The following is a 13,993-nucleotide window of genomic DNA, read 5'->3' on the forward strand; positions in this document are numbered from 1 at the left end:
ATCTAACTGTGTTTCTTTTTTACTGATATAAAGAGGGGGCAATCGATTGCCAGTTTGTGGCAGGAAAAATTATATCCTGTGGTTGTTGTCTAGTACTCTGATGAGTAAATAATACACATTCCCCAAAGTTATAAATCTGTTTGCTACTAAAATATGTTCCAGACTTCAGAACAGAGCGCTCTATAGACATATCCTTACCCACTATAAAATAATCTCTCAATTACCCTGCCTACGTTCAGAAAGATCTTTATTAGCAAAAGATGTGTTCCAACAGAATGCTTGTGTTAACAGAGAAATCCAGTAGATGAATGTGTTCCAAGATGTCAGAAACACCTTTAATGAAATCATTAAATACTATAAAATATCAGATTATGTGAAGAAATAAAAAAACATACTGTTGAATGAGAAGGGTGAGTCTGAATTGGAAGACACAGTAAGTGGTACCACATTTAAAAAAGAAAGAAAAAGAAAGCAAAGGAAAAGGAAAAAAAAGCATCACTGCTTTAATGTCTTGGTGCCTCCCTGTCCCATTCCATGGGCAAAAAGAACTGAGCTTCTATGGTAGATGGACACTCACTGTTCATACACGATACAACCATCAAGCCTGGGAGTCCATTTCATATTAGTTCTAACCACAGAATTCCAAAAGCAAACCAGACTAACAGGGACAGCATTATTGGTTTGTAATGTGATTTCGGACTGACTATGCATTTCTTTAAAATCATGGGTTGTAAAGATGCTTCATCTTTGGCAGGGTTCATTAACTGAGGTTATATTTGCTATCTTAAAACACATTAAACCCTAAAGAAACAACAGTGATGCTATTTAGGAAAAGAAGTAAAAACTTTACACTTAATGTTCCAAGGTCTTTCACGTTAGGAACAAGCAGTTGTGTGACAATGTAGCAATTACCAAATGAAGGTGATAATTTGTCACAGATGTCACCATTATACAACATGGCTTGCTAGAAATCAGAGTGGAGAACAGAAACATGCAAACAAGACTTTTCTTCTGCTACGTGACTCTGGGCTTTGAATTATTCTTGTAAAATTATTAACACTTCAGAATGTTTTGGGGTAGTTCCGTTTTCAAATATATTTGCATGTGTGCTATTTATTTGTATGTACACATGTGTAAATGAACTCATAAATATATAAATATGCAGCTATAGTAAAACATAAAATTGGCTTTTTGACATAAGAATATCAAAATGTAAATATTTAAATGGGTGTTGGGTATGATATCGTCAATGGAATCATCTTGTCCCCACAGGCCCTTCAACAGACAAAGCTCTAGGAGAAGTGTGAGATGCTGTAAGCCAAAAATTAGGAAGCAGAAGAATGTGCTGCTGTCCCTGAGCTACAAACATTTACTAAGCATTCTGGATGCCAGTGCGATTTATCTATAAAACGGTGGTAGCAGTACTGCCTTCCTTATCAACCAGCAACATTTGTTGGAGTGAATGTAATAATGGATGTAAAAATATTTTTAAGCTATAAAGAAATACAGTATAAGTAAAAGATACTTTCAAGACAGTTTTGCTGCTTTATGAAACAGTTTTAAATGGAATGATAGTCTAATTGTATATCATTTTCTGTCTATTCCAAAAAAGGGGGAAAATGTTTTGTTTTTACAAAGATCTCTTTTATATTTCTAAAAAATACAAAATATTAATAAAACATTTTAGTGCATGGAGTCAACTTAGTGTAAAAATATAGTATCTCATTTCTTGAGATGAAATATGAAAAAGTGTTTTGTAAATACTAAAGGGTTATATATAAAGTTTAGCAATTCTTGCCACTTATATAAGAAAGTATACTTTAAGATGGGTGCTTACCTTCTCTTAGACGGTCTACTACAAAAGTAAAGCCTGTAGTTCTTGGATGTAAGACATATTCATATTTCTGAAGCCCATTCTTTTCAGCAAAATCATTACTTCGAGCCTTGCTGTTTTCTAAACAAAACAATAGACCATTAGAAGCCATAAAATAAAGGAATATAAAGTGAGGTAAGGAAATAGTGCAGAATTTCTTTAATAAAAGTGGCAGTTAATTTTTCTGTAATTACTGTGTATAGTATAGCATACTGAATCAAATGAGAAGATATAAACACTTTAGTAAATCCCTAATAAAGACCCTATTTATTGGACTTCTAAAAATTTTATAATAAGGTATTAATTATACCTTATTATAATGAATAAGGTATAATTATTAAAATTATAATAGTTTTATAATAGTTTTATTATAGTTTATAATAGTTTATAAATTCATACTCAAATCTTTAAAATTCTTTGAGAAATTTTATAAAATAGTCAATACACAATGAAAACTGAAATGCGAATCCCAATAAACTAAAATTTTCATAAAACAGTCCTTACATAATAAAAATTAAAATACTAAAATATAAGATGCTAATACAATAAAACAGTAATAAAACATAAGGATTCAGACATCCAAAAGAAATAATTAGCAATTTACCATATATATCAGATCAACATTTTTTTTAACCCAGTAATTTAGGGCTTCAATGCAAAGTGAAGTATCCGCCTTGCTCAGACCCAGAGCACGCTAATATTACTAAGCAAAACCACTCCACAACAGAATGGGCACAGATTAGCACATCATGTACAAACATCTGAACATGGTTTGGCTGAATATAGTTACAGAGTAAAGTATATGTTCCAATTGTTGGCAAAAACTTCTTTTCCATTCCATGAGGTAACTTCATAAGTTCCAAAAAAGGACCAAACCCATTATTCAGCAAATACATTTGGAAAAAGTAAAGTGTTCAGAATCTGGCCTTCTCCTGAGGGAGATCATGAAATGCCTTCTGATGACAGCAGATGTTAGAACCTGCAATCCTCAGCTGTATCCTGACATTTATAGACTATTACAAATCACAAGAAAAATAACTATATATATAAACACAACTTTCCTAGAAGTAAATTTAAGACCATGGAGTACTCAAAGCCTCAAACACAGATGGATTCAAAATATTCAAAGCACACTCCTACAAACGGCATTACATTTTTTATATATATAAATGAAGAATTGAGTCAAAGAATTAAATACCCACCAATCCCCAGCAAGTCAAAAGTAAAGACCCTAAACATGCAAAGTAATAAGCATCTTTCACATTCATTGGAGGAGAATATCCTGGGCACTATTTTATTGACAGATGGCAGGACCTATGGGATGAGGAAACCCAAGGAAACTTCAAAAGATGAGTAGTTACTACTCTTCAGTTTGCTCTTCTCGTTATCCACAGACTTTTGGGAACTGAATACAAAACTGAGCTCTGTTGTAGACTGTGGATATAAGTAGTGTTAAGGATACAGTTACAACGTGGCAAGGTAGAAATCATCAGAGACACAGTGAGATTAGCGATGGAGATGATTCCATCTCCACTTCACCCACCCACCCCCAGACTCTGTGGTTATTAGCAACTGCACAAGCTTCCCACTTTCTGACCACAGGCCCCTCCTGTCTCGTCAGCTCGCGCCCTGAAATGCTCCAACGCCAGCACTCCTGGTACTCCAATGGGTCTACTAGCCACTTTGCTGTTCTCTAAACAGCCAGGCATGTTCCCACTTCAGAGACTGTGCATTTGTTCTGCCCTCTGCCCAGAATGCCTCCTACCCCACTATCTGCATGGTTTTCTGCTTTGTTCATTTAGTCTCTATTTAAATAGACACTTAAGGGTATTTAAATAGACACTTAAGGGAAAATAGCACCCTAACCACCATTTTTTTTATTACTGTCTCTCCTTATCTTTATTTTTCTGCATGGGATTTATGAATACCTAGCATTAACTTATTAGTTTCATTAACTTATTAGTTTTTTTTTCCTTTTTTTTAAAATCTATCTTCCTTCATAGAATCTCCAGGCACTCATTTTTATTAAATGAAGAAGTTTTATGTAATAACCAACAATAACACATGAAGACAGAATATATATGTAAAGTTGTATTTAAATGCACTAATTTGAAAATGTGCAAGCAAGCTGGATTCAGAACTTAAAGAGGATTATAAAAACATTCTCTTTGGGCTTAAAAACCCAAATTTAAAGTTAACTATGGTTAACTAAAAACATCTTGGAATTAACAGATACTTTTTCAAAAATGGAAGTATTTTGGTGGCCTACTTAAAAGAAAACATTTACCCCAACTAGAAACTATCTGTATAATATTGTGGTTTTTTAAGAAAAACAAACAAACTTTTTAAAGCTTCGAGATCAGTCTGTTTTCTCTAGTTGGCAAATAGTCAGGGTTTGAAAGTTGGCCTTAAAAATGTATATACCATTTTATATAACTTTTTTAAAAAATAAAATGCAACTACGGGCTGGCCTAGTGGCTCAGGTGGTTGGAGCACCGTGCTCCTAATGCCGAGGTTGCTGGTTTGATTCCCACATAGGCAAGTGAGCTGCGCCCTCTACAGCTAAGATTGGGAACAATGGCTCTCCCTGTGTGTGCTGCCATGAGCTGCTGTCAGCGGCCCACCAACGACCGTTGAACGACTGCCTGGTGGGGGGGAACACAAGGCTCATAATACCAGCATGGGCCAGGGAGCTGTATTCTACACAACTAGACTGAGAACGGCTTGAACAGAAGTGGTGGGTGGAGGGCAGAAGAAGGGGAAAAAAATGCAACTATGTCATGTAATGGCGAGTACTCTGAACCCTGCAAATATGCAACTACATGTTAAGTTCAACACCTAAAAAAGACTCTTGAGAAAAAACATAGACTGAAAAAGGTTTTAAACAGATATACTCTGTAGGCTCTGAAGGTCTAATGTATGAACATTTTAACATTAATGTACCAAAGTGCAGTAACCTGTGAGTTTTTGTTTTTGTTTTTTTTTATAAATTTTATTGAGGAATATTGGGGGACAGTGTGTTTCTCCAGGGCCCATCAGCTCCAAGTCATTGTCCTTCAATCTAATTGTGGAGGGCGCAGCACAACTCCAAGTCTAGTTGTCGTTTTCAATCTTTAGTTGCAGGGGGCACAGCCCACCATCCCATGTGGGAATTGAACCAGCAACCTTGTTGTTGAGAGCTTGTGCTCTAAACCAACGGAGCCATCCGGCTGCCCCTCCGGAAGATCAGCGGCAGCTCGTTGTCCTCAATTTAGTTGTGGAGGGCGCAGCTCACTGGCCCATGCGGGAATCAAACCGGCAGCCCTGTTGTTCAGAGCTCCTGCTATAACCAACTGAGCCATCTGGCTGCCCATCTATTAGCTTTTAATTACTAAACAATTTCCAAAGTTCTCATTTTTTAGTGCATTTTGGCATTCACAAATATAAATCAATCTGTCATTTCAGTAAATGACACTCTAATAAAGCTGATATTTCAATACCCAAACTGAACTGTTATACATTCTAAGTATCATAAAATTTAAGTATGGCTGTCTGTCCATTATAATTTCCCAATGATAGTTTTCTCTGTTAATCAATCAACTTATAACTTATGATATATTTTCAAGCTAAAAAACAATGTGCAGCCAATATTATCCTCAGTGATCTAACTACTTTTAGAATATTAACTGTAAAAACCAAACATATATTACACAGTAAGCATATATTTTAATTTATAATACTAGTATATAAAAATCACCATGGTTCATTCATTTAGCTCAGTTCCATCTGTAATCGATGAGTCAAAGATCTCTTCCTTGCTATCAATGGCAAATGTTTCCCAAAATACCTTTATTTCCTTTATTGACATATTATGGTTTAGTCACCCATTCACTTACTTAAATGATATTTTTCATTAACTTTTTCCGTACTGGTCCCAAAAATTACTATGTCCAGAGAGCGTATTAGTATGTTCATTTGCATGTTCTCCTCTCGTAAGTTTTCTAAGGGTTGCCCCTCTTAATAGCTCTTAGTTGCCTCGTTCTGGTATTGAGGATTTGGAAGCCAAGTTCATGCTCCATCTCTCCATACTACGTGTGATTTTTAGATTTCAGTTCTATCCTGCTTCAATCTGTCTCCCCTCTTACAGCAAACCTCAATCCACTGGATCCTTCTCAAATTCTGCTATGTCTTTCTTGAAGTAAGCAAGGTATTAAAACCTTTTTAAACTTTGCTCTTTTGAGTAGAGAAGTTATCTATGGAACTGCTTCCTGGCCAAGACTACCCACCTCCCACACCCACCAGCGTTTAACCAAAGCAGTTCTTCAGTCTGTCTTAAATCCTAAACTGCAATACACAGCTTCATCTACAAAAATGGTCTGTGGTTTAAAAAATGTGAAAAGCACTGATTTAGTAAGGATGAAACACTCTATTTTGTTTTTAATCTTTTGAAGAATTCCTTGCGATCCACCTGTATTCTTGACCTATGTAGTTTGATATCTGGGAAGGTAGAAAATCCTAAATATGTCCTCCTATGTCCTCTCCACAATTCAATTGTGGCTGAATTTTCCTGAGAAAGGACACAGCCTTTCCTGCTTATATTAGGAATAAGGCTTTAAAATACTAGGAGAAAGGCAACATATTAACTTATACCAACAATAAACGAAATGGGTTACTATCAGATCCTTTTCTTATAAAAAAGAAGTTGAGAAAAAAGGGTCTAAAAGAGAAATATGTATCTTGGAAGAGGACAGAGAATATAAAGAACAGAAAGGGGATTTTAAAACTAGGCTTTGTTCTTCTTCCTCAAGATTGCTTTGGCTATCAGTTTTCCGTGCTTCCATACAAATTATATAAAATTATATAAAAGGCTGATATTTAAAATATGTTCAGTGTTCACTCAACATACAAAGCTCCAGGCTGGCAAATATGAACAACAGTGATCTCTTGGGGTTGCCCATCATCAATCCTATGGACTAGAGACCAGGAATGTTGGGTTCTGATGTGCTGCTGACTGACTCAGTGACCAGAGGGGTGGGACATTAATCTTGTTGGGGTTCAGTTACTTCACTTGAAAAGTAAGAAGTTTAGACTACATGATTTCTAAGTTCCTTCATGGTTTAAAATTCTGTGATCCAAACCCAGGCTATCTTACCTGTGAGATCAGTCCCTTCTGGGAATATGAGGAGCTGAAGTGGTTCACGAATGTCACAGAAACAATCAATCATGTCTTCAAAATGGCTCTTGTCATCCTTCCATTTCCGATGAATGAAGACATAGGCAGCAGCCTGCATGGCCCAACCTAGGATCAATTTAACAAGTATTGACATACAATTTTATTGTCAATAACCACATATTATTGAACATAATATTTCAGTTTTTTTACTGCAGATAATTTCCTATCACAATAAGCATCTCATGATATACCTTAAATTCAGCACCGATCTTGGGTTAAATAGCACATATGCCAGAGAATATTCTTAAAGGACTTTGCTAAATTCTGGGGTTTGCAAAATTCTCAAAAAAATCTTTTTCGAGCCAAACCTAGCTATTAAAATATCACAGAAAAAAAAACTTCCCTAATATGTATCAGTAACTCATCCAAAGTTTTAACAATCCTAAGTAAACAGACATTGTAACCAAGCTCTCTACAAGAGATACACAACTACTAGTATATATTGTCAGGTTTACAAGGCAATAAGCAAAGGACCATTCTCAAGTCATGTATACAAGCACACTTTAATATTCTGCTTTTTGTACTATTCTAATTCTCTAAATTCAACTGCTATTTTCAATGTTAGCCACATCTTTAGATTTTATTTAAAAGGGAAAATGTTCAATGGCTGTTACACATGTTAATCAGAGTATACACTGTGATCACATCCCTTTCTCCGGGGCAAATCAACCTTGTTACTGAAGAGGCAGCCCTAATTGAGCCATGTTTCACCCAACCAGCCATCCCACCCTGGCCAGAAATGACTAGAATTGCTGTGGTCAATACCTGACTTAAGGCAGCCAATGTAAAGTCTGTTCAGTAGGCTATGAAGCATGAGATGCTTGGCCCAAACACTAACTATCATGACCAATAAAATGTTCTCAGAAATTTTACCTGGGACCATGCAGAAAACAAGCTGGTAATACAAATGCAGATGGATGAACAAAAAAGCAGGTAACAGAGACAGCAGCTGAGGCGAGATAAAGATAGCACATTCTAGTGACGATCTAAAAAATCTTGCTGCTGAGGTGCCTAAAGCTAATTTTGATTCAGAACAAGACAGTTTTAGTCTCCACAAGCGCTGGCCAGTTTATGGATTCACCCCTTGGACATCCAAGAGAATCCATCTCTCTCGCTTCCATATGTAACTTTACAATAGACTTTTCACTATTTCAGCTAGAGGGGATGAGTAGTGTTCTTGCAAACAAAGAACACATGTAAAATAATAACTACCATCATTTGGTAAATACGGTAGTACCCTGAGAATATATAAAACTGTCATCAAATCTCCTGTTAATGATTTGAAAAACTGTAGAATTTTATTTGACTTGAATAAGTCCAAACTAGAATACTGTATTCTACAAACAGAAATAAGCATACACCCCCAAATCCACGTTAGCATAGGTCTTGCTGATACACATCTAATGACAACTCACCCACTGTGCTGTCAGTCATATCCACTAGTACTGGACTTGACCCCACACTTGCCCCTCCCACACATCTCCTCTCCTTCCCCCAAAGACACCTACACCAAGAGTGCAGTGTCTGAAGGCAGCGTAACTCTGGAGTGAGCCTGCCGGGGTTCGAATCACAGCTCCATCACAGACCAGCTGTTCAGCCTGAAGCCTTTGTCCCTCATTGCCCCCAAATGTAAAAATGAGCACAATGCTGTAATAGTATTTACCTGATCGGGGCTATCCTAAGAAGTAAATAAGATTATTTAGCACCGAGTATTCAATAAACAGCTATTATTATGATGATTAAGAAGTTCTAATAATAGTTATATCAAAGATATTATATATATCAAGGAATATAAAAATATAACAAAGTTCCCATCCACAACAGCAAAACAAAAATGTAAAAGAAACCCTGCAGACACATGGAGACGGCTACGTACCTGCAAAACTGAGAGGAAATGGTGACACATACAATGTTTCTGAACTCAATCCACATACTAATGATCTTCAAATTTATAATTTATCAGTTTCATGTAATTACAATTAAAATTCCAATGGTATGAGGGTACAAGGAATTGGCCATATGATTCTAAAGATTATCCATAACAATAAAGAGGTGACAACATCCAAGATAATTTTGAAATAGAAGAATAGTAGGAAAGATTCACACCATTAAATATACTCATTAAATGTATTATGAAGAAACAATGATTAAATCAGAAGAGTATATCTGTTTTGACAAATGGAAAACAATGCAAGACTTCTCTTTAGAGAAAGGCCCTTAAATGTGTTACGAATTTGGTATATGATAATGACAGAATTTCAAACAAGGGGGTAAAGAACGAGTTGGGCTCTGTTTTTTACCTTTTTATCGAGGTAAAACAGTAAACTATGCAAATACTAAGTGTGTAGGTGTAAAGCTTAATGAATTGTTTCATGTATGTGTGTGGCCCCATCCAGATTAAAGTACGGAACATTGCCAGCATATCAGAATGCTCCTATGTGCTCCCCTGCCAGTCAATACACCGCTGAACAAAACCACTATCCTGACTTCTTTAACCATGAATCATATAAATGAAACCACACAGTCAGTATTCTTTTGTCTCTGGCTCATTTTGCTCAGTATTATGTCAGTGAGACTTACCCACGTTACGTGTAGCAATATTTTCTTCTACATATTGCTGTGTAGGCATCAATTACATTAATATATTAATAATACAAATTACTTATACTTTGATGGAGAGGTTTCTTGGCTACCAGGAATAAAGTTAATACAGATATCCTCGTACCCATCTTTGTTGAATACAAACAGTCTATTCTGTTGAGTGAATACTGAGGAGTGGAGCTGTTGCATCACAGGATTTCTGCGTCCAGCTTCAGCAGACAGCATGGTTTTCAACGTGATTGTACCAAATGACACTGCAATGTATGAGAGTTCTAATAGTTCTATTTACAGCATCATCAACACCAGGTCTTATGAGTACTTTAAATTAACATTTTAGCCATGTGATCCAGGTATAGTTTTCATTTGCACTACCCTTCGGATTAATGATGTTGAGAAACTTTTCATATGCAAATTGGCCACCTGGATAGCTTCTTTGTGAAATGCCTCTTCAAACTTTTTGCCCATTTTTCAGTGGGATTATCTTTTTCTTATTAACTTGTAGGATATAAAGTTTTTCATCAAATAAACACACAGAAAAAATTTATATAATTCTAGGTTTCACATATATAATATACTAAACATATTCCATCTGTAGCTTGCATTTTCTCCCCTTAAATGCTATCTTGCTATAAATCTAACATCTAGTATTAATGAAGTCCAATTTATAAATCTTTTCATTGTGGTTGGTGCTTTGGTGTCCTGTTGAATAAATCTTTGATTACTTAAAAGTCATGAAGACATTATTCCACATATTCTTCTAGAAGCGTTACCAAGTTTTAACCTTCACATTTTGGCTTATGATCCATCTCAAATTAATTTTTGAATAGGGTGTGAGGCAGAAGTTAAAGGTTCTTGTTTTCCACATGGATATTCAATTGACAAGAACCAATTATTTAAAAGATCAAGAGGTCATTAATTTAATAAAGGATTATATTATACACAATAAATGAAAACATTGCTATAAAAGATCAAAAGTATATGCCATGAAAAACAGAACATGAAAATACTCCTTTGTTATAATGTCCTTCAACCCTATCCTACCCAATCACATCTTTTTTGTAATCACGGTTAACAATTAGAAGTGAATTGTTCTATATTTTAAAAATTCACTACATGTATGATTGGTATTGTTGTTTTTTTTAAAAAAGGACATTGAACCATACCTCTATACTGGCCTGATTTGCTTTTTTAAAATTTGTCTATATATATGGACCTACTTCATTTTCTTAATACCTGCATTGTCTTCTCTAATAGTGTTTCTCAAACCAGTTTTCTGTTTTTTAATGTCCAAACCATTATTGACTGACAGTTTTGTAAAATCCAATAAATTAGTAGAAAGATGATCACACACTTGGAAGTTATAACAGTGTCACAACACTTGAAAAGTTTTCAACTACTGTAGTTCTGTACGTATGGTAGACCAGTTTGCTAACTGGCCCTGTTATATGAATCACACTTTAAATCGCACTGTTCTGTAATATAGATATGTCATGACCTAGTACCATTATCATTTAGGACATACCCAATCTGAGAATGTGTCTTTACTGGAAAACTTTACTCCGATCACTGATTTTTTTGTTTTTTCCTTTTCCCAACTTATGTTTCTTGTTTGTTATACTTCCTTACGTTTTCAGGCCCACTTTTCTCCCCTTTTCTGTTTTTGTTAAAACTAAGTTTTCTTTGCCCACTTCCTTTGTTCTGTAATGCAGAGGTCAGCAAACTATGGAGCAAATCTATCTTTGTATGGCCCACAAGAAGAACATTTTGTAATATGCAGAAATTATGGGAAATTCAAACTTTAGTGTTTATAAACAAGGTTTGGCTAGGACTTGGCCACACCTGTTTGTTTATATATATCGTCTATGGCTGCTTAGGTGCTACAGTGGCAGAGCAGAATTTGTGCAACCGAGAAGTAGTTACTGCAAAGCTTCAAATATTTACTACCTAGCCTTTTACAGAAACAGTTTCCAGACCCCTACTCTAATGGTGGTTTGGAAATTGTATACCCTATTTTGTTCTTTTAGTGGTTATCCTTCAATTTTTTTCCCTTTTCCTTTTTTGACATTTAAACTTACATAATTCTATCAACATGGAATTAAATAATAATCTTCCACAAACAAAAACGTATGGTTTCCTCTTGTCCCTCTTCCAAAATTTGTAGAACTATCCAATAGTTCCCCAAAATGGCTATCATCATTATTTCATTATTATTACTAACATATTCCTCATGCTTCACAGAAACATGTTAAATTGTTTAGACTTGACTCTACATTTGCTGACTTCTTTGTTTACCATTTTTTCTTGTATTCTATGTCCTCCTATTAGTCCTCCTGAAGGAATATCTTTCAAAAAATGGTTTGAGTCTTTGCATTCCTGAAATGTATGTTTGTTCTCAATATTGGAGGTTAGTAAGGCTAAAAACAGAATTCGAGATGCCAAATCATTATCCCCTCAGAATTTCAAAGCTATTTTCCAGTGTCTTCTATCATCTAATATGGCTAGTAAGAAGCCTGATATCAATCTGATTTGTGTAGATAACCTAATTTTCTTTCCTCTGGAAGATTTTACCTGTATGAGTCTAGGTATGGAACTTTTGCAAATAATTCTTCTCCGTAGTAGGTATGCTCTTCCAATGAGTCTTTCTTTAATATTGGGGATATTGCTTCCATTATTTAAGAAAATATGTTTTTCTCCTCTTCATTCTCAACCTTTCTGTCTGGAACTTCTGATAGATGTTAAAACTTCTGGATCTAGGGGGTCAAATATATGGTGACAGAAGGAGATTAGACTTTGGGTGGTGAACACACAATGCAATACACAGATGAGATATTATAGAATTGTACACTTTATACCTATATAATTTTATTAACCAATGTCACCCCCAATAAATATAATATTAAAAAAAAAAAAAAACTTCTGGATCTGGCCTCACATACTTTTCATCTCCTTTCATTTGACATTGTGTCCAAGGAAAATCCCTTGTCTTGATCATCCAACTCACTAATTTGATCTTTACCTGTTAGGTGTCTAATTTGGTACCTTTGCAGGTATCAATTAGAACAGAAGTATTTTTCAGAATATCTCAGTATTGATGAGTATCCCTATAAATCCCGAGAGTGTGGGGAGATGGGGAGGGGCATTCTGTAGGACCCAAAACACCACCGAGAAGAGTGTAGAAAGGCTCGCAACAGATCAAAGACCATAGAAAGAGGTACATTAGAGTTCACTAATGGAAAGATAATGGCGTCTGGGAGCTGGTGAGGAAGACAAAGTTGAATGAATGAATTTTAAGAAAAAAAAAACACACTTGGCACAAAACATATGGCATAAATAAGTTATCCAAAAGCATTGAATTATAATAATTCCAAGATGTTTCTTTCATTCCATTTTGTGTGCTGCTAATGGAGAAAGGTGGGAGGCATAGCCTGAAGGGCTTACTGGTTTAGTTTTAAAACTAATGGTTTAGTTTCAGCTATGTTTGGAGCTTCAGTGCAGTGGATCAGGCAGTGCTTAAAGAAAAAAAGTCTCTCTTCAAGAAAACTTGAGATCAGATCCAACATACTCAGTAAATATTCACGATTTTCCCATGATTTGAAATAGATTATTTTAAACTGATACAAACATTGACAAAAAATCTGTTCTAATCAATGTATCAAACATTGACATATGATAATTTACTAGAGAAAAACAGGCAACACTTACTTCTGGAAATTGTGAAACTGAAATTGTGCAAACAATTAACTGGATTGAATCAATGGTGAAAATTTGCAGACTTTGTGTCCTTAGCATTATTTCAATCTGACTCCCCTGTGCCCAGCCAATTTTATGCCTATGAAGTAGCCACTTTTGGAAGCAAATTCACTTTTAACAGGGTTTCATTTATTTAAAAACAGAACAAACAAACAAAAAAACTGAAGGTATCCCAAATGAATACACACCTGAAAGTATTTTCTGAGGGAACTACTCAGCTAAGCTATGGTATAAATAAGCACAAGGTAGTTTTAAAGAACAATTGCTTGTAGATACCTTTTAAATGAACATTTTACATAAAAGTTACTTTATTATACACCCAAGTAGTGCTTCTCAAAGGGCAGCACCATTTCTTGGCTGAAGGAGTGGAAACAAATCATCTTAGGGGCTTTTCAAAATGCAACACTATCCGCCCCTGGAAAAACATTCTAATTCATGTCTTTTTTTCTTTTTTTAAGTATCCTACAGACTTCAAATTCTAATAAAGTAAATATCAGTCTTTAATAATCCACATAAACAAAAATTTCTTTGGGGGGTTCCCCCTTTTTCTCAGAGTA

At 35.2% G+C, this 13,993-nt stretch overlaps 1 protein-coding gene across 1 annotated transcript in view; it reads right to left on the reverse strand.

The window, feature by feature from the left end:
• Positions 1-13,993, reverse strand: part of LOC141571503 (lysocardiolipin acyltransferase 1-like) — an 822,971-nt gene that overhangs the window by 362,133 nt on the left and 446,845 nt on the right. The window contains exons 3-4 of the mRNA XM_074331707.1: positions 7,005-7,151; positions 1,838-1,954 (exon numbers count right to left, since the gene is read on the reverse strand). Of these exons, the coding sequence (XP_074187808.1) occupies positions 1,838-1,954; positions 7,005-7,143 (256 nt within the window). The 5' untranslated portion in view covers positions 7,144-7,151. The remainder of the gene's footprint in view (positions 1-1,837; positions 1,955-7,004; positions 7,152-13,993) is intronic.

Source organism: Rhinolophus sinicus, linkage group LG05 (assembly GCF_036562045.2).
Source record: "Rhinolophus sinicus isolate RSC01 linkage group LG05, ASM3656204v1, whole genome shotgun sequence".
NCBI lineage: Eukaryota > Metazoa > Chordata > Mammalia > Chiroptera > Rhinolophidae > Rhinolophus > Rhinolophus sinicus.